Here is a 25566-nt window from a genome sequence, read left to right on the forward strand (position 1 = left end):
TGGTAGTCAGGCTAGGCTGCGGCGCGCAGGGGAAGGAGACGCTGCCCTTCCGAAGCCATGGGATGTGCCTGGGTGAGAACGGCTCAGCCAGGGCTGCGGGCTCCCCCTGTTGGGGGTGGTAGCGCCCGGGGTGCCGGGGGATGCGGACTCTTCCATTCGCGCGGGGGGGGGGGAGTGGGTTATTGTCTCTTTGCTGTAGGGGGGACTCGATGGGGCCAGGGGCAAAAGGGACCAGCTGGGTGAGCAGCCCCGGGCTGGGTTCGTGCAGCCCCCCGGCACCTCTCGGCCCCCCGGTACAACTGCCCCGAGCTGGGTTTATGCCCCCGCAGGGGGCTGGCTGTGCTGGGCGGTGTAATGCAGCCAGCCACCTGCGGCCGGCGTGCCCGGGGCCGGGGGCTCGTGCCGCGGTGGAGCTCGCCGCGCTGGGGAGCGGTGGCTGGCCAGCATGGGGTGCGCCCTGGGGACGGGGCTGTGCCGCGCTGGGGTTTATTATGGAGCAGCCACAGAGATGGCTGCCTTGTACCGGCATTTGTACTGGCTTCGGTGGGGGTTGTGTCGCTGCAGAAGTGGTGGTGGGTGGGGGGGGGAGGGGGTCAAAATTTAGACTTTGGGGGTGTCGGGTGCCTTCATAGGGCAGGGAGGTGGGCATGCTGATTCTGGGGCTAGAAGGAAGTAGCCAGAAAGGCAGCTTTCTAGCACTGGGGTTTTACTTTGGAGCAGAGTCTGTGCAACACTGAACGCTGGCAGGGGGCAGCAGCAGGGTTAGGTTCCCATAGTGGGGTTCATAACAGAGCAGTGAGGGAGATGCCCCCCCTTCTAGAGTTGATGGGAGTTTGTGCTAGGGAAGGAAGTATCTACGGAATGGCTTATGAGGGAGTAGCCAAGGAGGTTGCTGAACCAGGCTCAGGTTTGTATTGGAGCACCTCCGGCAATATCAGAACGGGTTTCTGGGGTACGTTATCTGACTTACTGTGTCCTTGAAAATAGTTTGCTTTGCATCCGTTTAAAATTTATGCTTTATAAATAATTGAACTCGGCATCCCACAATAATGGAAACGAGAAATTCAGTCACCTTACATTATTACAATAGTAACAAATCCAACCATAAAACCAAGTAATTCCAAAAGACCTGGCCCTTTAAAATCCTTAATTTTCTCAAAAGGCATATTAATTGCCTTAAGCTTACAGCCCAGGAGGGATGGAAAGGGTATACTGCATTCTTTGTTAACTTCTGACATTCCAGTAGAGTTCTAGACAAAAGGAAATACGTAACTGTCCTATACATTGTTGCTTTTGCTTTTGCTTTCTCTGCTGATATAATTGAAGCAATATGTGTTGCTATTGCCTGTGTTACCAGCCTCCAGAGTTGGGTATCAGATAATTTTTTAAAGTTTGAAAATAGTAAGACACTTTTTGGCTGTTGGTCTCATTACATGCTGTTGCCCCTTAGGCAGTTGTTACAATTGTGATCCAGTTATTATTTTTCATTGCTGCTATCAGTATTTTTAGTGTTCTTTTCTATCTAATTCTGGCATTTGAAGGTCACATTGTGCTGTTCCAAACAGATTTTCCTTTTACAGTCCGAGTAACACCACTGCGCTTCGGCTTGTGCTCTCTGAGGCAATGCAGAGAAGGCAATCCATGCTTTGATAACTTGCAGGCTGGATTGCTGTAATCCATCACTCCATGGATTAGCAGATGCATGTACTGAAGTCCTGCATTTATTCAAATTCTCAAGTTGTTTTCTCGATCTATATATTGACTAAATTTTTTATTTAATACAAAATTGTTCTGTTGCCATGGAAACAATTTCTATCTGTTTGGACCTGTGTATTCTAGACCCTTCCTACTTTTCACTTTCATCTGCATTTAAAAGCTATACTTCTGCATAACTCAGCTTCCAATCTGATTGGCTGCATCCTGGAGGCTCTAAGATCTTATGTCTAGGTCATTGGACTTGGTTACTATGGGCTAGGAATTGTTTTACTGAACTGGTTTAAAACATGACAAGTTTGGCTTGTCAGTGAGACAGGGGCCAAACAATGGAATAACCAAATTTAAAGAACATGCTTGAGTCAAGGTACAGACGAAGGCTATAATATTTAACACGTTTTGGTTATACATGCTGGCTGAACAATGCTTGTTCAAAGTTAATTTGTCCACAACTGTACTTAAGCATAGCCTAAATGTGACTGTGGTTGAACTGGCGGGTGGTTGGGCACTGTGGATGTGGCCAAAAAGTGTTATAATTTAATTATATTCTATTAAAAATAAACAAACCTGTTGCACTTAATTCTGTGCCTGAGCTAAAGCAGTTTTGTTTCAATCTGGTTGTAGTGTGACTTGGCTGCTGTCCACATTGGACAGCACAACTGTATTTGAACCAATTGACCCTGAACTACTATAAAAGCCATTCAGCTAACATACTTCCTTGTCCCTCGTAGATTGGGCCATTGATCTAGTCTAAAAGTCTTTGGGGTCGCAAGCTTCAGAGCTCCTTGGATTGGGAATTCTCATCCTTGTTTAGTTTGAGAGGCAGACATCACTGTTTGTAAGAATAAGCTTAATATCCCTTTTCTGTGGTTTATCCCATTATAGTTGTCTTGCTGTTTTAAATGGATTGCAATGTGCCTTCAGATGCGTTGTACAAAAATTTCTTTATCAGAGGAGATTGTACTGTTCTTGCTACTATTTACCATATTTTTTTCCTATTCCTTGCAGAGAGAAAATTCACAATTGGAGACCGATTCTGGAATCCCAAGGCACATTTTGAAACAAAGTTGGATTTCTTTGTGAACTCTCTGAGCAGTTCCCATAAGTGTCCTTCCCACACGCTGACTCCTGTGCGTATTCTGAGCCTCATTCAGACATGGCCTTTCAGAGAACGGAGGGAATGTCCATCATCCAGGCCTTGGCAATGACAGTGGCAGAAATCCCTGTGTTTCTTTACACGACATTTGGGCAGGTAAAAAAAAAAAAAAAAAAAACCTGGATTTTCTGCAGAGTTATTTGGAGTTTTCTTTTACAGAGCTGTTTGCAGCAGTTGTTTTGGAGGGTGATGAAGAGAAGTAACAGGGTGGTGCTGGGGCAAGAGAAAGGGAGGATTTAACGGTTGCTATGGGGTGATTGCACTTGTTTGAGGGACTGCGGAAGGAATCGGGAATAGAGGCTTTTTACAAGAGGTCAGGTGTCATCTGAGGAGGTTTGGGGAGCATCCTGCAGATGAGAGGGAAGGAGGGACACTTGTTGGGGAAGCTTTGATGGTGGGTTTGGCAGTGAGGAGGGTGGCGTTGAGAAGAAGGCTGGTCCACTGGCTAAGGCCATAATCTAGGACTTGGGAGATCTGGGTTCAGTTCCCTGTTCTACCACAAACTTCCTGCATAACCCTAGTCAAGTCATCTAGCCTCTCTGTGTCTCAGTTTGTCATCTGTAAAATGGGGATAATAGCACTTCCCTATCTCACAGGGGTGTTGTAAGGATAAGTGCATTACAGATTGTGAGGTGTTCAGCTACTGCAGTGATGGGGGCCACATAAGTATCGAACAGAGAGGGGAATTTAGCTGTGAAGTAGGGAAGGGTTGCAGGAAAATTGAGGGTTTGCAGGCAAGTATGGTTAGATGCTGGAGAAAAGAATGGGCACTGTACAGAAACTGCTCTGTAGAGAACATTTGGTGTATATTGCTCTGTATTCCAAGAGACAGAGTTTTTGTGGAAACAACAAATTTTGATAATTTGTTGGGCTGATCATAATTGTACTGAATTTTCAAAATTCTACCAAGTTTTGGCCAAGTAGAAATTGAAATTTTACTCCAAAGTGTAATAGTAGTTTTATAAACATCTGAAAAAGTGGGGGTTATAATTATGGAGGTGACACTGTCGTAACTCCAAAATTGCTAATGCCGCATGCTATTCACCCCACTTTTCTCTGTACCAGCAGAACCTTTGGGTCATCTTTAGTTTAGAGACACTCGGGTATAGTTTTTGTTAAACATGATTATCATAAATGGAACAATATACTAATGCAACAGTAGGGATAAGACTAACTGCCCCCAAATCAGGAAATTCAGAGTTGAGGTTAATAACAGTAACTGTCTCGCATATAAGTATTACAGTAAGTGCTTTCCTAATAATAAATGTACTGCTATTTTGCATTTATTTAAGATCTTATTGTGAAGACTTCCATTGACTACATTGGGCTTTAGATCAGGCCCGAAATGGCCCAGACCTAACCCGCCTCCCAGCCACCTAGGGCTTCCTAGACATGCCATCTACCACTTCTCAGTCCTCAGAACGATGTCTCGGGTACCTCTGCCTGGAAAATGATGGAACTCATTCAGAACGCTGTAGTGGGACATGTATATCGTCCCCTCCACTCCCCGTCCCTCTTTGGGTGGATGTAAAATAATTTGTAGCATTTGTAGTGTAACTTACATGTGCCGGAGTGAAATCCAGTCCCCAGTGAAGTCAATGGGAGTTTTTGCTGTAGACTTCAGTGGGGCCAGGATTTCACTTCTGGTTGTTCGTCTGGACCTACAATCTTTTGAGCAGGGTCGCTGAGGCAATCTCCTTTTCTTGTGAAAAGTGCCATGGGATCTTTAATATCCACCTAGAGAAGGCAGCCCCTGAGGTTTCAAGCTCTCATCTGAAATGATTATACAGAGAGAACTGCATGTCAATCATACAGGACTCTAATTCTATCTGCAGTCTATCAGATAAGATATTCTCTCCTTCACATCTTGTCCTGAAGAGTTTAGCATTGCTGGGCACTATTGAACAGTTGCTGTGTTCTACCCCATGGATGTCTATATTTCACTGGTGGGTAAATCAGTGCCTGTAAGGCGCCTTTTGGTCCTAGCTGTCCTGGATTAAAACTGCCAAATAAATGGGTGGTGTTACATTGTTGCTCTCTTATATCTCTTGTGTTTAAAGTCTGTCTTCTCTCAGCTGAGACTCTCCCCAGGCCTGAGGAAGGTGCTGTTTGCTACAGCTCTTGGGACAGTTGCCTTAGCTCTTGCCGCGCACCAGCTGAAGCGGCGTCGACGTCGAAAGAGACAGATCACCCCAGAAAAGTGTGGCATTAAGCCTGGAGGAGTCCCTGCCCCCTCTTTACCAACCAAGAAGGTCCCTTCAGTGAAAAAAGGTTGGTATTGCAAAAGCAGATGCTGGGGGGAAATGCAACGTAATGTTAAAGGAACCTTTGTGTAAGCGATATTGGCTGGGAGGAGAAAAATATAGGACAGAAGCCCAGGTAGTTCCAAGCAGATGGATAGATCAGGTTGCTAAAGTAGTTCAAAACACTATACAGAGGCAGAATGAGACTGGGAGGCAAAACTAATCAGACAGTAGCCTAATAGGAGCCACAATGCAGAATAGATAGCAGAACACGCACAATCGTTCCCCTAGAGCACAAGTGATTGAAAAGAGGCTGCAGGGCTTTACAGTGAGGTTTGCTGTTGCCATCAACTTTAACACAAAAGGAGACTATCGACCCCACTGTGTAATACTTTCACTTGATGTGTGTGGCTATATGCATGCAGTGACCCACAGCCCACATCTGTGTATTGATCTTGGTGACTATGATTGGCTCCATTTGATGCCTATTAGGTGTGGCAGTGGGTTTCTGACAAATTGCTAATGTCGTCTGCCCAAAGCATGGGCATTGGCAGCGCTGCCCTGAAATCACCTTTAGCAGTCTTTGGAAGCAGTAAAGGAGGCGGTGTAGTCTGGAGGAGTGAGGACAGGACTGGGAGTCAGGAGATTGTATTTTAAACCCAGCTTTCCCACTAACTCGCTGTGTGACTTGGGCAAGTCCCTTCATTGTTCTCTTGGTTCCCCATATGTAAAATGGGATTAACAATTACCCAGCTACCGCAGGGGGTGTTGTGAGGATTAAGTATTGTCTGTACAGCACTGTGAAATTATGAAACTCTATAAAAACACTTTTCAGAGTAGCAGCCGTGTTAGTCTGTATCCGCAAAAAGAAGAACAGGAGTACTTGTGGCACCTTAGAGACTAACAAATTTATTAGAGCATAAGCTTTCATGGACTACAGCCCACTTCTTCAGATGCATATAGAATGGAACATATATGGATTTCCATTCCATACGGCTAAATGCAGTGCCTTGCATAATGACAAGTTTCAGAGTAACAGCCGTGTTAGTCTGTATCCGCAAAAAGAAGAACAGGAGTACTTGTGGCACCTTAGAGACTAACAAATTTATTAGAGCATAAGCTTTCGTGGACTACAGCCCACTTCTTCGGATGCATATAGAATGGAACATATAATGATTTCCATTCCATACGGCTAAATGCAGTGCCTTGCATAATGACAAGTTTCAGAGTAACAGCCGTGTTAGTCTGTATCCGCAAAAAGAAGAACAGGAGTACTTGTGGCACCTTAGAGACTAACAAATTTATTAGAGCATAAGCTTTCGTGGACTACAGCCCACTTCTTCGGATGCATATAGAATGGAACATNCAGGCTACCTTAAGCCTCATAAAATTGAGTCTACACTATGTCTTCAAGCGATTTTAAAACATCTCCCCAGTGCAGACAGGCTCAAAAAAGACAGCTAAAAATGTAGATGTTGCTTATACCATATACTAGGTCTACATTGGCAGTTGTCAGATCTCCCAGCAGTGTAGCTCCATTGCTAGTGCAGTCTGGCTGCCAGCATTTCTATAGCTGTGTTATCTAACTCTACTCCGAACAGGTCTAAATGATGCTGCGTCCTGTCTACACTAGTGCTCCCATGAGTGGGGCTGTGAAACAGTGGGAGACTTCCTGAAAACTGCCAGGGTAGACAAGGCATTTGAGTGGAAGTTACTCGTTAGATCTTCTACCAATCCAGCTGAAGCATAGGAAGATTTAGGCAGCGAGTTTGTAAAATCTAATTTTCTAACTCCACGCTAACTACTTCAGTTCTCCTGTCAGCCTCTCCCTTCATCCACAGGACAAGAACTGGTTATATAGCTCAAGACTTTTCCATCTTTTTGCCCATGCCCAGCCAACAGCAGAAGATACCAAATAGATGTACAGGTCTTTTTTCTTTGCCTCAGAGAAAGGGTGGGTGGTAATTGGGGTGACCAGATGTCCCGATTTTATAGGGACAGTCCCGATTTTGGGGTCTCTCTTATATAGGCTCCTATTACCCCCCGCCCCGTCCTGATTTTTCACACTTGTCTGGTCACCCTAGTGGTAATAAACCCCTGCCAGATTTGTGTGTTATGTTGCATGGATCACAGCTAACTGGAGAGTGAATAAAAAAAGGTTTTTGCACAGCCAGGGGTTAGCTCAAATAGGCAAGGCATGGGGGGCACACATCAGACAGTGAGCTGGCTCCATCCCCCTTTACCAAGCCAATGGCTAAGCAGCAAACTGAAGGAATGGGGGTGCAGGGTAGCCTCCCTCTTTCCCATGGATGTGTTTCTTCTCTCATTTCCTGGTATTCTTGGTTTCAGAGAAAGGATGGGTGGGAACAAACCTCCCTCCCATGTTGCCAGACTGCATTTTCCCAAATAATTGGGCTAGTTCATTTGATTGTGTGGTGGGGGAGAATAGCAGAAAAATGATCTTCCACTGAAAGCTAGTTTTGGAATCTTGACCTAGTTTATTGGGGAAACTTAGGGAGAAACACTTCTGTAATGGGTGAATACAGAACCAGTTCAAGATCCACTTCTGATGTTTGTGAGAGAGATGAATGCGGGTTTCTAAGTGGTATATATTTGCCTCTAATCTAGCAATATCAAACTGACTTAGGGGAAGATCTGAATTCCATTTTTAAATCTGGTTCATAGGTACTTTTATTTGGGATCATTATGTATTAGTTCAGTACCCTGAACTTAGCATTGCTTGGAGGGAAAATGTTCAATTTTAAGACAACTGCTGTTTCTGCCCTTTTTCTTTTCCATCTCCCATGTCTCTCTCTCTCTCTTTCCTTCCCCACTCTTGCATCTTTCTTTCCTTTTATTCCCTTTGCATTCCCTTCTCTGCAGTAACTCCCAGTTCCCACTCTCTGGGCTTCACTTCCACCTCCTTCCCCATTGCATCTGACAAAAGGATCTGCAATGATAAAGCTAACTCTGGTCTTTAAACTACTGTCCTTAGGCTGTCAAGTTTTCAGCCTAACAAGATTAGTGGGTGGTGTGGAGGGAGTTCACACTTCTTAGAGTAGTTGTTTCAGGCTGCCTGTGGATTCTGGCTTGCACTTAAATACTAGGGACACATTTGGAAGGCTTTGTTATTTCTTTACAGTCCTGAGGGTTAGAAACCATTTTTTAAATGGAAGTGGAGATTCTTCAGAATCTGCATATGCAAGGTGGCTAGATCTCCTCTGTGGACCAAGGACACCACTGCTTTAGTCAAAGGACCTGAAGATGGGGAGGGGATGGTGGGTGAAGCAGTTTCTGTTCTTACCTTCAGAAATTCGCACCTTGTTAAGGTGAACAGGGTGGGGAAACTAATCCATTGTTTGGTGGTAGGTTCCTGTAAGGCTGCTGACGTGCAGGGGCAGGCTCTGCCCTCTCACATTCACCAGCCGTCATTTCATAGTTGATAGACTGGAAGGGAGACACCAGACAGACTTCATTCCTGCTTCTGAAACATGGTGAGTGCAGGACCTATTCAGAGACAGCCTTCGGAGTAGATATATTCTCTAGCATATTTGGACTCAAAACCTTGGGGCTCAGTTTTGTGCAAATCAGGGTAAGTGGACTCCAGCTACAATAGAAAAACAATTTAAATGCAGTTTGACTTCTTTAAGAGGTAACTGTAACAGGACTGCTTGGAAATAGTGACCAGAGAATTTTTCACTTGACCAGAGCTCAAAGAGCCGGGAACATTTAACATTCCTGTGGTGGGAAGAACACCTCAGCAGCCCAATACTGTGGTATTTAATTTCAGAAAGGGGAACTATGCAAAAATTAGGAGGTTAGTTAAACAGAAATTAAAAGGTACAGTGACTAGAGTGAAATCCCTGCAAGCTGCATGGACACTTTTCAAAGACATTATAATAGAGGCCCAACTTAAATGTATACCCCACATTAAAAAACACAGTAAAAACTAAAAAAAAGAGCCACTGTGGCTTAACAACCATGTAAGAGAAGCAGTGAGAGATGAAAAAAAGCATCTTTTTAAAAGTGGAAATCAAATCATAGGGAGGTAAATAGAAAGGAGCATAAACACTGCCAAATTAAGTGTAAAAATGTAATAAGAAAAGCCAAAAAGGAGTTTGAAGAACAGCTAGTCAAAAACTCAAAAGGTAATAACAAAATGTTTTTAAAGTACATCAGAAGCAGGAAGCCTGCTAAACAGCCAGTGGGACCCCTGGACGATCGAAATAAAAAAGGAGCACTTAAAGACAATAAAGTCATTGCAGAAAAACTAAATGAATTCTTTGCTTCAGTCTTCATGGCTGAGGATGTTAGGGAGATTCCCAAACCTGAGCTGTCCTTTGTAGGTGACAAATCTGAGGAATTGTCACAGATTGAAGTGTCATTAGAGGAGGTTTTGTAATTAATCGATAAACTTAACAGTAACAAGTCACTGGGACAAGATGGCATTCATCCAAGAGTTCTGAAAGAACTCAAATGTGAAATTGCGGAACTATTAACTATGGTTTGTAACCTGTCCTTTAAATCAGCTTCTGTACCCAATGACTGGAAGATAGCCAATGTAACGCCAATGTTTTAAAAGGGCTCTAGAGGTGATCCCGGCAATTACAGACTGGCTACTTCTGAATCTATATTTTTTTCATGTACAGTCAAGTACTCTTCAAACAAGTGAGCCATTCTGCTCTCTAGCCTTTTTTTGGCGGGGTGAGTGCAGGGCGGCTGAGATTCCCCTTATGCTTCGTACTAGTTACTTCTCCAGTGCTACTCTGCTGTTCTGTAAATCAGGATTTACCAACGGGATGAGTTAGAAAACATAGTAAGAAGCTGATTTAAGAGATGTGTAGGTTCAGGGAGAGAAGAGAATTCACTTTAGACAAAAACATACCCTAAATTCTGGTAAGTTTGACTCCTCCTCCACCCCATCCCACCCCGCCCCCTTCCCTTTGACAAAAAGTCTTCCAAGCCTCGTGCTAAATCCTTTCTATACTTGGTGAGTTCCAAGAAGTGTTCAGCCTGTGTCTTTTTCCTTGCATCCTCCAGAAGTTCAGGATTAAATTTATTTCCATGGAACTGTAGTGTTAGCCAGTCTCTGGGCAATACTGATCATTCTTTCTGGTTTTCTTGACCCTGGGATTAAGGAGACCTTATTCTTAAATTGCTGAGGTGAGTTACAACTCATTTGGCTCTTGGAACTCCATCCTTGAGCTCTGAAGACAGGAGAGCAGAATTAACTTCTCTAAAACACCATACAGTATCTCCAAGATCATCTCCTCCTCCTCACATAGTGTTCCCTAGAGCAGCAGTGCATCATACCACCTGGAATCCCTACGTTCCAGTAATGCAAAACAAATTGTAACATAATGGTTCATGAGAGATGAGCAACTAAAATCAGGTCTGAAGTGGTAATCAAAATGAAGTGATTTTAAAATCTCATATTTTATGACTTGCTGTGGCTAGAAATAACTGCTGTACAATCACATGTAATGTCTGTATCCTACAGCCTTTGAACCTAGCCCTGATAGCTTGCAGTATCAGATCTTAAAATGCTTTTATGGCACTAGCCCAGCACACTGAACTAAGACCTAGAACAGTGTGTCTCTTGCTTCTGCTCAACCCCCACCTACAGAGGCTGATTAAGATTTATTGAGGCCCTGGGCACAAAGAACATTGGGGGGCCCACACCCCCATCACAGGCCCCCGCCCCCTGCTCCTCCCTTTCCCCCCACGGCCCTGCCTCCTGGCCTGGCCAAAAGTCAGGCCATGGTAAGAGCTGCTCAGGGAATCTGGGCTGCTGTGAGGAGCCCTGGACCCTCTACCTGTCCTGGATGGCACGCCCTGGGGGACAGGGAAATGGGCCAGGGGCTGCTCTCTCCTCACAGCTGCCCGGGCAGCTCTTACTATAGTCTAGGGTGACCATATGTCCTGTTTTGGCCAGGGCAGTCCCCTTTTTAAGCCCTGCCCAGGATGTCCTGACTTTTTTGGCAAAATGGGACAAATGCCTCCCTTCCCCTTCTTGTAGCAACCGTCCTGGTGTCCTCCTTGTTTCTCTCCTCCCCTTTCTTCATCGCCCTCGCCAGCATTCCAGGCAAGCACGCTAAGGATGTGTCTATACTTTGAGCTCAGAGTGTGATTCCCAGCTCGAGGACATATACCTATGCAGCCAAATTTAAGCTATGCTTAAGTACAGTTGTGGAAATTAGCTTGGAACAACCATTGGTCTGACAGCATGTGTGAATAAAATATGTTAAGTCTTCTAGCCTAGGTCAGTACCTGTAGTAAAGCATGTTCTTTAAGCCTTGTTATTCCATAGTTTGGCCCGTCACACTGAGAAGCCAAACTATTTGCATGTTTTAAACTAGTTCAGTAGAACAATTCCTAGCCCATAGTAACCAGGTCCAATGACCCAGACTAGATCTTGAAGCCTCCAGAGATGGAGCCAATCATATGTGTCTATGGTTTCTGATGGGTATGTACTTGGGGTGGCTAGCCTCTCCCTCTGCAGCTACACTCTGTTGTTAGCATACTAGCTTGATCCTGACTAGTGCAGCTGTATCTCCTTAAGCTGAGGAATCACCCACCCCCAGCTCAAAGTGTAGACATACCCCAAAGTGAGCTTGGCTTGTCATTGCTTTGTAAGCCAGTGAATGGGGTCAGGTAGAGTGTATTGTACGAACACTACTTTCTTATGTATATTTAAAGAGGTTATCAGGCTCCTGGCTGGAGGAGAGTGATACTCTTTGCCTTGTGAATTGATTTTGTCTGTTGTGTTAGGACTTGGCCCGAAGCATTAGGGCCCTTGCAGCTCCCTGTGAAGTAGCTCTTGAGCACCAATGTCTTGCACTAAACTTTATGGACATACAGAACTAGGATGGATTTGGATTGCATAACACCGATATTCCTGCCATCTACATCTTCAGTATTTTCACCTTGGAAAAGCAAGAGAATACTGAAAACAAGCCTGAAAATTGCAGGAGAGATGAAGGCCATGACTACGCTATGGGCACTACACCAGCACAGCTACAGCCCCCATAGCGTAGCTGTTTCCTACAGAGACAAAGGGTTTTCCATCGCTGTAGGCAATCCATCCCCCTGAGCAGCAGTAGCTAGGGTGATGGATGCATTTTCCCATCAACCTAGCCGCGTCTACATCATAGGTCTACGTCATACTTGAAGGAATTCTAAAAGGAGCTGCTGTTCTTTCTTCACTGGATAGATAGTGGCTGTGAACTCTTCCAGCCCAACACCAGCATCTGCAGGGCCCTGGGAGACGAGAGCGATGGAAGATCCTGGAGCAGCTGGCGACTCTAGTGCTGAAAACCTCTATATTCAAGGTAAACAAAAATTAACCTTAACCTGAAAGAATAATCCCTTATGTTGTGAGAGTAGGAGTACTGTCTCCATGTTCATTCGGTCCTTGCTCCACCAACAGATATGAGCACTGTCTCCTCCTGTGCTTAACATCAACATTGTTCCACCAACAAACTGTTGTTCACCTGGAGAAATCAATTTCCTCAGCTTGGATGAGGAATGGTGATGGTTTCATTGAATCCTAACCCAAATGAGAACCTCCATAAGGGAAAGAAATATCTGTTACTTCCTTGTACAGTAAATCCTCACTTAATGTTGTAGTTATGTTCCTGAAAAATGCAACTAAGCGAAACGATGTTAAGCAAATCCAATTTCCCCATAAGAATTAATGTAAATGAGGGGGTTAGGTTCCAGGGACAGATCTCTCTCTCACACACTCACACACACGCAGTTTTAAACAAACAATTTAATACTGGTACACAGTGATTATGATTGTGAAGCTTGGTTGAGGAGTCAGAGGGTGGGATATTTCCCTTACTGCTAAATGATGAACTAGCAATTGGCTGAGCCTTCAAGGGTTAACTCTCTCACTCTGCAAGGCAGCAGGAATGGAGGGAGATATGGGCATTTCCCTTAAGTACACTGCCTTGTTAATTAGATCAGCTTGCTGAGACCGCAGCTGCTGCAATCTCCCTCAGTCCTGAGACCTGCTCTATGGAAGATGGGGTAAGCAGGGTGCAGGGGGAGGGGGACACCCTGACATTAGCCTCCCTCTTCCTTCCCTGCCCCCCAGCACAGCAAGCAGGAGTCTTGGGGAGCAGCTCCAAGGCAGAGGGCAGGAGGAGCACATGGCAGTGGGGGGGAGGGACACAGATGAACTGCAGGCAGCTGCTGCACAGGGAACTTAGGGGAGCAGGGAGCCGATAGGGGGCTGCCCGTCCACCCTGGTTCCAAGCCCCCACCAGCTAGCTGTAACGGGCTGCTCTTCCTGCAAGCAGTAGACAAAGCAGGTGGCTGCCAAACGGACGTTAGAAGGGAGCATTGCACAACTTTAAATGAGCATGTTCCCTAATTGATCAGCAATGTAACAACGAAAAACATTAACTGGGACAATTTTAAGTGAGGAGTTACTGTATTCTATTGGTTTAGGCTGCAAATGGTTTGGGACGAGACTTCACTCTACTCTCACAAATGAGCAAGGCATCTTATTGGTTGCTACATCCTTTTGCTGTATAAGTGACGGATTTCACTGCTTGTGTTTTATTGCATTGCCCAGGGATGGAGCTATTTGAGGAGGCGCTGCAGAAGTGGGAGCAGGCATTGACCGTAAGGCAGAGAAACAGCACTAGCACTCCAGTTTCTTGGGACAACACAAAACATGAAGAAACTATGTCTGAGGAGTTGCCTGAGGTACATACCAACCTCTCCTCTACATTATCCACCTAGTGAACATTGTGAGGGCCAGATTGGATGGGAGAAGGGGAGGTCATCAGTAGGAGACTAAACATTGAAAAGCAAGTTTGGTGGAGAGTGGATTAGACAAGGGAGTATCTGCTATGGCTAGGACTCATCCTTAACCACTTGTAATTTCGTGATATAGCTTTGCTGGAATTAGAAAGGATGCTTCTCCAACATTTTTGGCTAAATCCTCTTCCTAGTGAGTTTTCCACCAATTGTAAACTCAGTGACTTATGCCAGAAGATTCTTTGTCAAACTTCAGAGTTAGTTATTGCTAGGAAAAGAACACAACAAGGTAGCCTGTGTGGCCTAGTGGCTATGACACTACATTGGGACTCAAGAGACCTGGGTTCAAGTCCTGGCTCCACCACTGCTTTGCTGGTATCTTTTTGCAAATCACTTCCCTCTTTGTGCCTCGGTTTCCCCATCTGGAAAATAGGGATAATATTGCTCTTTGTAAAGCACTTTGAGATCCACAGATGAAAAGTGTTAACAAAGAGCTATGTATTATTAATTATTATTAAATACAGCAACAAACTAGGTTAAGAATAGTTTGTCTGGTCCAATGTTATTTCTCTTTTTAATGCCTTTAAAATGGAGGGTCTAGCTAGATTGGTTGCCAAGATTGTACTGAACTGTACTGAAATGGAAAAGCTAACTAGTTGCACACTTGTCTTACTAGAGGAAAACAAATTTGTGAGGCTGGACAACTCTCTCATCCATTAGAGAAAGGGAAAGTTCAGAGAAAATATGTGCCAAAATACTCACTTAGAAGACGAGAGTTGCCGGCTTATCCAGTCACCTACAAAATGGACAGTCTAAGGCTGCAGCTGGCTGTCTCCCCCAGATTTAAAGGGTCAACTACCATAGGAGGCAGCATGCTGGGAAAGGCTCTTATAAAAGGGTTGTCCCAAAGTAGAAAAGTTTAGTGGTGACTAAATAGCTGAAGTGATAGCACCTGCAGGTAATGAAAGAGGCCAAATTATGAACTTTGTCAAAATTAGGGATGTTGATGTGAGATACCCTGAGATTCTTATAAAACAGAACCTGATGTCTTCATTGTGTGGGATGTTTATCTTTTGTGTTCTATTATGTTTATGCAAGTCAAATCTGGATTCTTTTTGATATGTGCTGTGTGTGTTTGAAGTGTCCCCTTGTGTTTCTACAGCTAAATTGAGAGTTGCTTCATAATCAAAACAGATCTGGTAGTTTTATTTAACTCTTCTAGCTGAGGGCTTAGATCTCTATGAAAGTGAAGATCTAAGCAAAGTATAATGAAGATAGACATTGTATAAGCTTTTCTTTCACCCACTCATTGATGTTACACAACTGTGCTAACAGCAGACTTCACTCCTGTCTAATAACATACTGAAGCTGATCTGCATTATTCTGGTGTCTGGCCTGAGAACAGAGCAAACTAATGCAGCTTTATGGAATTAACAAACCTCTACTTGAGACTAGACTGAGATAACTGAATTCTTCCTTGTGACTGGTAGCCCATTATAACTGTTTCTACAGGTGATAGGCTAATGTACTATTTCCTCTTAAATGGATAAACAGCAGAAGGAAAAAGTTGTAGTTTGGAGTAGATTGCATACAAGCTGCCCTGGTTTTATTGCAAGTTTAACCTGAAGTGAATCTGTAATTAGTTCAGTTCATTAACTTAACTATAATTGGTAAATAATAACTGTTGACGCAAAATTTCACTTCAGTACTTTGCTAACAGCATCTCTAACAGTGATCAATTGTGCTATGTCAGCAGCACAATTGGCTATTGAGAGATAGTGTCTGCTTATGTTTAAGCAGGAGTCCCAGAAAAAGGAGTTTGCAGAGAAGCTTGAATCTCTCTTGCACCAGGCATATCACCTTCAGGAAGAATTTGGGTCAACGCTCCCTTCCGACAGCATGCTGCTAGACCTGGGTAAGGTGGGCCTGGGAGTCAGCTATAGGTGCAGCCATGAGAATATGCTACAGCCATACCAGGGGGTAGACCAGAGCTCCATTCAGCCTTAATAGGAGATGGGTATCAAGCCTTTCCATGAAATTCTAATGTTTTATTTGCCAAGGCCTCAACAAATTCCTTCTGACAGGATAGAGGTGGCTGTTACAACAGAGTTTGAGTGTAATGGTGTTATAGGATGGACAGATAAGGAGATAAAACACCTTAACTTGTGTGCAACCTGTGAACAACAGCAGTGGAAACATGCAATGCATTGTAGTCTACCAGCTGCTTGTCCCAGGTTTCAAATTGTCTTTGCCTGCTAGACTGAGGAAACTAATGAATCTAGTTCTGAGACCATTTTTCTTTTCCTAGTAGTAGATAAGAGTGGGTGGGAGACAGCCTTAAAGAAGAATACAGTTTTTCAGTGGAAAATAGTATTTTTATTTGGAAGCCACTGCTTAGCTCCATATTATTTCTTAATAGACCTCATGTACCATGTGCCTCTCTCCTGAAGGCCAGCCAAATCTCTTTAGTTGAGAACGTCAAGGAAGTGACAGGAATTTCAAGATGGCCACAAAGGGGCACTGCTGCCACATAAAGATTTGCATATAGGGAAAAGTGTGCTGGGTGGGAGGAATGGAGTTTTAGAGATACAGTGCTAAACATAAACTTTTTTTCTGCCCCCTCCAGAGAGAACTCTCATGTTTCCCCTGACAGATGGGTCACTGAGACTTCGGACAGATGACGAAGACAGTTTGACTTCTGAGGACTCCTTCTTTTCTGCTGCAGAGGTGACTCAAACGCTATCCTTTGTAAATAAACCAATTGAACATTACTTAATTTGATGCATTGGGAACTTGCCCATGCTGGTGATTCTGCCATGTTCCTAATGCTGGGGAGAGTATGAAGATGGCCATGTGTTTAATTAATCTAGCGGCATGTAGTAATAGCTAGACAAGTACTGTAAAAGCATCTGCAGCACCTGCTAATATGGCTTGTACTACAGCTGTAGTAGAAGAAGGAATTGGACCATGCTGGGGCTAAGGAAGTTGTGATCCAATCAGAATGGGAGTTCCAGTAATGTGTGAATGTCTTGGTGTGAAATGGCGCATACCAATGCCTTCTCAAACTGATGGACTCTAATCTCTTGTTTCTGAAGTCCAGGATTTGCACAGATATAACAAAAAATTTTCTTCTGACCTCTTCTGCTTTCTCTGCAGCTCATTGACTCCCTCCAGATTGGGAAAATACCTTTTCAACTTTCCAAGCCAGCAGCTGCATACGAAGAAGCTCTACAGTTGGTGAAAGAAGGGAGCGTTTCATGCAGAACACTAAGGTGAGATGCTAAAAGGAGTCTTCAATCCATATGACAAGACTCCTTTGGCTAGAGGTATGAACTCCTCAGGTTACTTAGTAGGGGCTTGGCACTGGGGTTAGAATACCATTTTGAGAGAGAAGTTTTTTAGCACCTTCTCTGCTGGCTTGGAAATTCCAAGGGGGTTTTAACTAGCCCAAGACTTCAGATGCTGCTTGGGTTCATTTAACTTGATTCAGGCTGGATACATCCTCATATTGTGAGAAACTCTAAGATTACTAGTTTCCTGGGGCAGTGAGCAACAGCACCTTTCACCTCTGGGTTGTTGGCTCAAATCTAGCCATGGAATGTAATGATCAAAATGACTATCTGAAAGTGGCTCAGTGGCTTACATGAAAGGAGCTAGTGGTTTCAGTTAGTGCCCAGTGAGATTTTCAAAGGAGCCTAAGGGAATTAGGAGCCCAAATTAGGAACTTGGTCTCTGCCTCTTCAGACTTGTTTTGTTACTGGAGTTTGTAAGATCCCGCTTTCCTCTCTTAGGACAGAGCTTCTAGGCTGCTACCATGATCAGGATTTCCTGGCAAAGCTCCACTGTGTCAGGCAGGCCTTCCAGGTAGGAATTTTCTAGCTATCAGAACTCTGTTGCATCTGCACTTGAGAGGCTTCCTGACTGTTAGAATACATGTCACTTCTGGTATCTGTCCTTGTGAATGAAAAGGGTCTGTCAAGCCTGTCCTAGACACTGAAGTCCTCCAATTCTACAAAACAAGTAAATCACAGAAAGCAGCAGAGCAAACTTCCCTTATCCTACACCTTCCACAAAATGTGTTTCAACCCTTACTCTAGAAGTGAGACGATAAATCAGGCTCTGTGCCCATTCAAGATGTGGCTTTGTAGCCAAGACAGACACCAGGTTTACATATAGCAGTTCTTATAATAAAGTTCTTGGCTATTTGGGAACTGTCTGGAGACTACCAGACTTGCTTCACCCAGGCTGCTTGACAGCTCTGATGGTAATTAGCCTGGAGTTGTACCATCTGTGACCTAGGAGTGAAAGGCTTTCTATCCTCAGCCATCCAGTCCCCAGAATAATATCTTTAGGCTGAAGGTGACTATGTACCTCCCAGATCCTTGCATCATCATAGTGCAAGAGCTCACATACTTTTTTTTTCTTCTTGCCACTTCCAGACTTTTCCAGCATTCTATACCTATTTCCTACAGGAGGGAAGTCTTTTACTTCATCTTCACCCTGTGGCCTTTTGTTTTGCTTTTATGCACCTCACCTTTTTAAGCCTTAGGACTGTGATGATCCTCTTTCCAGCCAGGGAGGACTAGATACTTTTTCTTTAGGACATCTCCGAATAATCAGTTGTTGACATGAGGAGTTGCTGAGTAACTCGAAGAGATTAGATGCACTAGGAGCACAGACTTCACAGAGCTCATTGCCTTGGGCTGAATAGATTCCACTATTTAAATTCATGTCTGCTTTCAGGCCAAGGAAAACGTGAGATCCACGTTTGCTTGTTTCACTAGTGTAAGAACCCTCCTGTTGTCTCCTATCTCCACTGTCATGGAATAAGGACTTATGTTTACCTAATTAGTGAAAGATTCTTTGGTCTCTTTATAGGCCCTTCTGCAGGATGAGAGCAACCAGTTGTTTTTTGGAGAGGTTGGAAAGCAGATGGTGACAGGACTAATGACAAAGGCTGAGAAGGTAGGAGGGCATGTGAGTGGGAGATAACTCAGTTGCACCTTGTATGAGCAAAGGTGCACTTCATAGACACAATTACTCAATCCCAATTTTTAGCTAATCCGTGTGATTTCCCCCTCCCCCTGTCCTTACTGTGATCACCCACTTGAAAGGGAAAAAACAGTTCCCATGTTTGCCTCTCTTCACTGGCTCTTCCTGGGAGAAGCTCTGTATGCAACCTCCTCTCCAAAGCCACCATCACTGATGATGTCGTTCATTAGTGGGAAGGTGTTTCAGGGGGCTCCCAGCTGACGCCCATTGGGAGGGAGAGGGAAGGGGAATCAGGCACTCTGTTCAGTGTATCTGTTCTGCAGAGGTCAATGAATGGGAATCTTTAACGTGGCTTTTATTAATTAAACCAACCTCTAGAGCAGTAAGACTATGCTGCCTTGCTAATGTATGAATGGTAGCTTCTTACTGGAATCAATTAGTCACCTATAAGGATGGCTGTGTAGGTACTTATATAGCTTTTGTCAAAGTATCCAAGTGCGTACAACATACAACCTTCAAGTGGTGGTGGTCTTGTGGCCATCACACCTTCCAGAAATAAAATCCTTCTCTTTCCTCAAAGGATTGTTGGCCAAAAAATTAGGCGAGTACTTCCTTATGTGTAAATGGTTTTGACATATTCAGATCAACAGGCTAGAGAAATGCTTAATAGTAACCTGAAACTGTATACTGCTTCTAATTGTTCCCATTGTCTCATTTCTCTGTTCTCATGAAGAACCCCAAAGGTTTTCTGGCAAGCTATGAGGAGATGCTACATTACGCACTGAAGCAAGATACCTGGCCAACCACTCAGCGGGAGCTGGAAGGACGAGGGGTTTGTAGAGGAACTCTCTCTAGAAAGATAGAGCAGAAATGAGAGCCTGAAACAATATACTGGAAGGATCCAACAGTGAACAGGAATTCTAAATTAAATATGTTGGTCACTGGACCCCAAAGCTACTGCAGTTAACTTACAACTATTTTGCAACAGTTTATGGGAGGGGAAACTCCAGCTCTTAACACCGGGAAGTTAAACTGTGGCAACTAAAAGTACCCAATATTCCAACTTTCTCTGCAAATGGCTATGTAGTTAGGCCTGTAACACAGTGGTTAGGGAAAATACCTATCCAGGGCTGTAGCTGCCTTCAATGTAGCTTAATACAACAACAAAAATCTGACTCATGAATTCTTTCTGAACCTGTTTCTCCTGAGTGACAGTACTACAGTTGTAAAGCTTGTAGCTGTATTTGGTTTCAATTGGTTTTGAATCTACTTATCCTTAACACAAGACTAGTAGGGCAAACGCTTGCTGGCTTAAACTTCAAACCATTGAACTGAAATCAGTGGAGTTGTGCCCACTTACACCACTGGTCAATTTGGCCCTTTTTGTAACTAAAGACTTCAGAATCCATTTCTCAGATGGTCCCTCTTTGGTCTGAGTTCCTTTCTATAAGCTCTTGTCTGTGACTCGTCTGTTCTCTGGCAGGTGGTGTGCATGAATTTCTTTGATATTGTGCTGGACTTCATTCTCATGGATGCTTTTGAGGACCTAGAGAACCCTCCCTCCTCTGTCCTAGCCGTCCTGCGCAACCGCTGGCTCTCAGACAGCTTCAAGGAGACGGTGTGTTAAATGGTGGTCCTTGTTCCAAATGACTATTTCATTATTATTATAAGGACAAAAAAAGAGAATCAGGCTTTCTGATTCCATAGAAGTCTCTTAAAGGAACAATCCTATTTTTCTGTCCCTCTAGCTAACACATGAATTGGCCAGTCTCTTGATAGATCTGAGTAATTTATAGGGAATCTGTGTTGGCTCTAGCAGGTTCTTTCCTTTATCAGTTATTCTCTGTAATAACATTATGTTAAAGAATAATGTGTGTAGACCGCACTCAGCCATCACCTTCCTAGCTGTTAAGGAAATGACACTTTCCTGTACTTTGCAACTGGGAGGGTGGTGGCTCAGTGTCTACTGCTTTTCAGGTCTTTCTCCATTGGAGACCCTATCAAAGTGAACCCTGAATATTAATGCATTTTCTTAGATCTAGCTGTCCTGCATATCTTAGACTGTCTAATCTGCAGGGAGCCCAAAAAAGCATATCTGTTTAGAAACCATGGCATTCTTACTGAAGTTCCTATGATTCTGGTTTCCAATCTTGCTTATTTAAAAGCAAATCACGATATTCCATATTAACTGCTTACAATACTATATAGTAGCAATGACCACAGACATCACAAGTTAATAGTGTTTTCCCTTTTACATGAGCTGTTTCATTGCTGGTGAAGTGATGGACTAAAATTCTGTTTATGATCTGCATTCTGGAGTAGCTGGGGGCCTCCTTCACTGGATGGTATTAGGGGTATTCATAAGCACTGTGTCTGGTCTGGTATGGATTTAAAGTGACCAAACATGCTTTCAGTTTACATAAGTTTAACTTTGGAATTTAGCAGGGCCCCTATCTGCCACCCAGTAAAGGGCTGCAGAATGGTGGGAACAAGTAATGCTCCAGGCCATAGTGATGGCAATATATTGGTAAGTTGCATCCTGTTCTCTGGAAAGGCTCACACCATTAAATGATGTTGGGTTTTTTAATTGCAGGCCCTAGCGACTGCCTGCTGGTCAGTTCTGAAAGCAAAGAGGAGGCTTCTAATGGTAAGTAAAACATAAAAATAAGGTGTTGTGGGTGAATGTGTGAGAGAGATGTCTGGGGGAGATACTGAGTGGGGAAGGAAGGAACACAAGGCATCTGGTTGTCACCAAGATGTGATCTGGACCCTGGTGAAGCATGAATCTAGATGAAATTTTTACAAGAACAGACTAAACTGTCCTATTACCCATATCTGAAACAGCAGGAGTCCACTGACACCTTTGCCGAAGGGACCTCCCAGATACCAAGGCACTCTTACTGAAGTTCCTATGATTTTAGTTTCCAATCTTGCTTATTTAAAAGCAAATCTCAATATTCCATATTCACTGCCTACAATACTATAGTAATGGCCACAGACTCCAAGTTAATAGTGGTTTCCCTTTTATGTGGGCTGTTTCTTTTTTGGTGAAGTGATGGACTAAGGCCACTTGCCTGCAATCCTGCTGGCAGCATTGCTAGCTGGTTGGCTGATTAGATTTTGCCCACTGTATTTCCCCTTTTCACTAACTCTGTGCTGCTTTCCAAACGTGCCCTGTCGTCACAGATGAGCCTAGGAGACTGAGAGTCAGGATCTCATGAGTTCTAATCTAATCCAGTTCTGTCATTCACTCCCTGGTCTCTGTGAAGTATTTTAAATACAATGCCATAATCAGTCAGTAAATGAGGATAATGCCTGCCTCACAGGGGTGATGCAAGGCTTAACTAACATTTGTAAAATGCCTTGAAGGTGTATTGCTCTAGGTAACTATTAAGTACTGGTGCTGTCATGTGGAAGCATCTCCAGGTCCCTGCTGTAGACTAAAAATCATTCAGACCACGGGGGACTTAAATTACTTCATCCAATTTCGTGTGTTAAATGGAAAATTAGAGATCTTGAGCGATTTCAGGACCATGAAGGTTGCCTGATAGCTGGCCTCAGTTGTCTTGTACTTCTTTCTCCATTGAAGGGCAGTTTAAAAACAGCAAGATATAGAAGTCCTGTAAGATCTGAAAGTATCTGAATGATGGGTGTCTAACTTTGCAAGAGGGGTGGCTAAATAAGTCTCTTTTGTAGCTTCTCTTCCCAACTTCAGCCTCTTAAATGCAGCCTTTTCTGGGGTGGACTGTGGCAGCTGTTTTAACAGTACGCGGTAACACAGCGCTGCCTTGTCATGCTCTGGATAGATGGATTTCAATTATCAGATGAGGATGCCTAATGTAAAGTGGATTAGCTTGTAAATTCTCTCTAGGAGCAAAGATGAGATCTGGATTTCTTTCCCATGACAGGTACCAGATGGCTTTATCTCTCATTTCTACTCCGTATCGGAGCACGTCAGTCCTGTTCTAGCCTTTGGTTTTCTGGGGCCCAAACAGCAGCTGTCTGAGGTCTGTGGTTTCTTCAAGGTAAGCTGGCCTTCTGTACCTACCTTCTTTATATATTTGTTCCATCTTCTGGCTCTAATCCATGACCATGTATTCATTGAAGGGCCTCTATTGGAGTAATACTAAAGAACTTGGCTTAGTACAATCTGGTTTAAGTCTTTGCTTTTTTTTAAATCAGCAGCCTGCATGATAAGATTTATAAGAATTCTTATTAGAACTTGCTACTAACTATGCTACTCCTGTAAGAACATGCAAAATGAGACACTGGACAAAATCTGTAACTTCAGAATAGATTAAGGATACCCATGTATATATTCCTTTTTAATGTATTTCTTATCAACTCAGAGGTCAGCCAGAAGCTTATCATGTGGGACCCATATTTGATCTTAAATTCTAAATGTCTCTGTTCTTTCTAGATTCTTATTTGACTCTGCCTAATGTAGAACTTTTTTCTTAAATTTTAAGATTACAACACATTTGCCATGAGGTAGTACCACAGAGTGCAATTACATTCCTGACTCCAGGGACCCTGCTCTGTGCTCCCTCCCTCCCTCCCTCCCTCCCCCGTTTTCTTCAAGGGATGTCAGTCTTTGTCTCCTAAAACAAAATTTCCTACCTCACAGGAAACTGGCAGGGTTGCTTTAGCAAGAGAGTTGGTACAGTCTGAAATAGACCCTTTGTGTGTCTAATGGGGAAACTTGCAGAATCCTATATGGAATATACTCTCCTAGGGCCAGGCAACTGACATGTCTCTGCTTGACTTCGGGTATGGTGGGGGCACATTTCCTTACTATAAACATTCCCCCTCTTTTTGCAGCACCAGATAGTGCAATATTTGAAGGACATGTTTGACCTGGACAATGTGAGATACACAACAGTGCAATTGCTGGCAGAAGACATTCTGCAGCTGTCACGACGGCGCAGTGAGATCCTCCTGGGATATTTGGGTAGTGAGACGACCCCAGAGATGAATGGGACACTGTCCAGTGAAAATGGACCCCTGGAGGAGCTCAACTAATATTCAATTATGGGAGAAAATCCATTTTCTTAAGAGACCTTTTTCTAAGAGGTAGCTACACCACCTGTTGTGGTGATCAGTGGCAACAAAACTAATTCATCCCCTGGCATCACTGGATCTGCCAAGAATTACTACATTTTATAGCCAGTAGTGTTGGCTGGAATAGCTCCAGGACCACTCACAGGCTTATGATTTGAACTCCCTCTTGTCTATACCACCTCTTCTATTTTTTTTTTAATTTCTTTTAGTTGTGACATAAACTGCCTGGGCCCAAGATCCTACCCTCCTGCATTGCAAGGGACAGCAGACAAGCACCTTCCCTCCACTATGTGTTCTCTGGGAGCAGATCCCTGATACTTGCAGGGAGTGGGTGGGTAGGTAAAATGGTGACAGATTCTCGCCTTGGCTCTTACCTCCTCTTTGATTGAGAAGGTATTTTTAAAAGTGACTTCTCTGCCATGTCTCTGTGGACATTACTGCTGATTTTAACTTATACGTTTTATGGTATCCAATGCTACTTTCAGATATGATGGAGAGGAAGAGAAATAATTGTTTCCTGTGGGGAGGAAAAATGCTTCTGTAAAGCACTGAAGACTAAAGAATGGAAGTAAAATGCAGATTTTGTAATGACAGACGCTGGAAGGGAGTTTGTCCTTCATCCCTATGTGTTGTTTCTTTTGTAAACTAAACCCTTTTACTGGGGTTCTCGTTGAGATACCATTGCAGCCTATAATAGGCAGACTGAGAATGGTGGTTGTAGGAAGGGATTGGACTTGTATCCTGATTATGCATGCATTAATACTTCCTCCAGTATACATCAGAGTGCCTTGCTGTATTTCAGAATTAGCCAATAATAGTTTCTCTCACTGGACAGGTATCACAGAGTATGAAATACACAGGTGGAGGAAGGATGTGTAAGATGGAGCTTACTGCTGTTACTTGTAAATGAGCAGAGTGGGAGTTTAGATATGAAATGCAGATGGTATTACATGGTGCAGTTATTTAAAGAGCTGGGATTCTGGGTGAAGCTGCTGGAGGGAAGCTCTTAAATCTCTAAAAGGCAACAGGGTCCTGTGGATTCTTAAATCTCTAGTTTCACCACATTAAACAATGTAGTGTTTTTTACAGTTCTCTATGGAATGTATATATACATTTGTTATAAAGACAGACATTCAGAAGTGCTCTCCTGCTGGAGTGAAATTGTTGACCATTAACTGTCAGAAGCCTTATGATTGAGGTTAAAATGTGGCTCCTGTTGGTGATGCAGGGGGTTGGACATTAGTATAGCAGCATTCAGGTAACTTTTGGATTTGAGATTCTCACAGTTCTTGCTGGGAAGGGTTGCAGATGATGCTCTCAATATGCTGCCACCTCCTACTATAAAGCCACAAGTGAAGTCTCAGGAGGCTACCACACATCTCTTGGTTTGCCTAGGTTTAGTTCAAGTCAAAGATAGTGGCCTCAAAGAGAGGACATATCCAAGAGTGGAAAACCAGACACCATAACAAGAGTATTGATGCAAATAGGGTTCAGCTTTTACAATGATCTGCTTTTCCAGTTCTGCTCCAGGGAAAGGTTGGCTCCTTTTAGTTCAGGAGCTTCAGGAGCCTTGTCTGGCTGTGTTTTGCAAATGATGAGAATACAAAGATCTTATAGAAGTTGGAGTGA

General features: G+C 43.6%; 1 protein-coding gene across 2 annotated transcripts; it reads left to right on the plus strand.

The window, feature by feature from the left end:
- MIGA2 (mitoguardin 2) lies at positions 1-24530 on the plus strand. 2 transcript variants are annotated; one of them, XM_034793795.1, is made up of 17 exons: positions 1-72; positions 2722-2965; positions 4930-5179; positions 9246-9312; positions 10410-10441; positions 12330-12443; positions 13697-13830; positions 15685-15799; positions 16511-16611; positions 17041-17156; positions 17676-17748; positions 18763-18849; positions 19610-19708; positions 20360-20494; positions 21470-21523; positions 22785-22901; positions 23698-24530. In XM_034793795.1, the coding sequence occupies exons 2-17, from the start codon at positions 2870-2872 to the stop codon at positions 23896-23898; spliced, it is 1791 nt and encodes a 596-aa protein (XP_034649686.1). In that variant the 5' UTR covers positions 1-72; positions 2722-2869; the 3' UTR covers positions 23899-24530. The 2 variants fall into 2 exon arrangements, with proteins under 2 accessions (XP_034649686.1, XP_034649685.1); XM_034793794.1 differs by lacking the exons at positions 1-72; positions 2722-2965; positions 4930-5179; ... (2 more) ...; positions 12330-12443; positions 15685-15799 and having other exon boundaries at positions 13722-13830.
- Positions 24531-25566: the final 1036 nt, after the last annotated feature.

This window comes from Trachemys scripta, chromosome 17, assembly GCF_013100865.1.
Source record: "Trachemys scripta elegans isolate TJP31775 chromosome 17, CAS_Tse_1.0, whole genome shotgun sequence".
Lineage (NCBI taxonomy): Eukaryota > Metazoa > Chordata > Testudines > Emydidae > Trachemys > Trachemys scripta.

What these genes read in the sequence shown, in the direction of transcription:
- MIGA2 (XM_034793795.1), top strand. Translation starts at nt 2,870, where the DNA reads ATGGCCTTTCAGAGAACGGAGGGAATGTCCATCATCCAGGCCTTGGCA. An exon ending in TGTCTGAGGAGTTGCCTGAG is followed by an intron (nt 13,831 to 15,684) that starts GTACATACCAAC and finishes ATGTTTAAGCAG; the next exon opens with GAGTCCCAGAAAAAGGAGTT. An exon ending in GTTTCATGCAGAACACTAAG is followed by an intron (nt 17,157 to 17,675) that starts GTGAGATGCTAA and finishes TTCCTCTCTTAG; the next exon opens with GACAGAGCTTCTAGGCTGCT.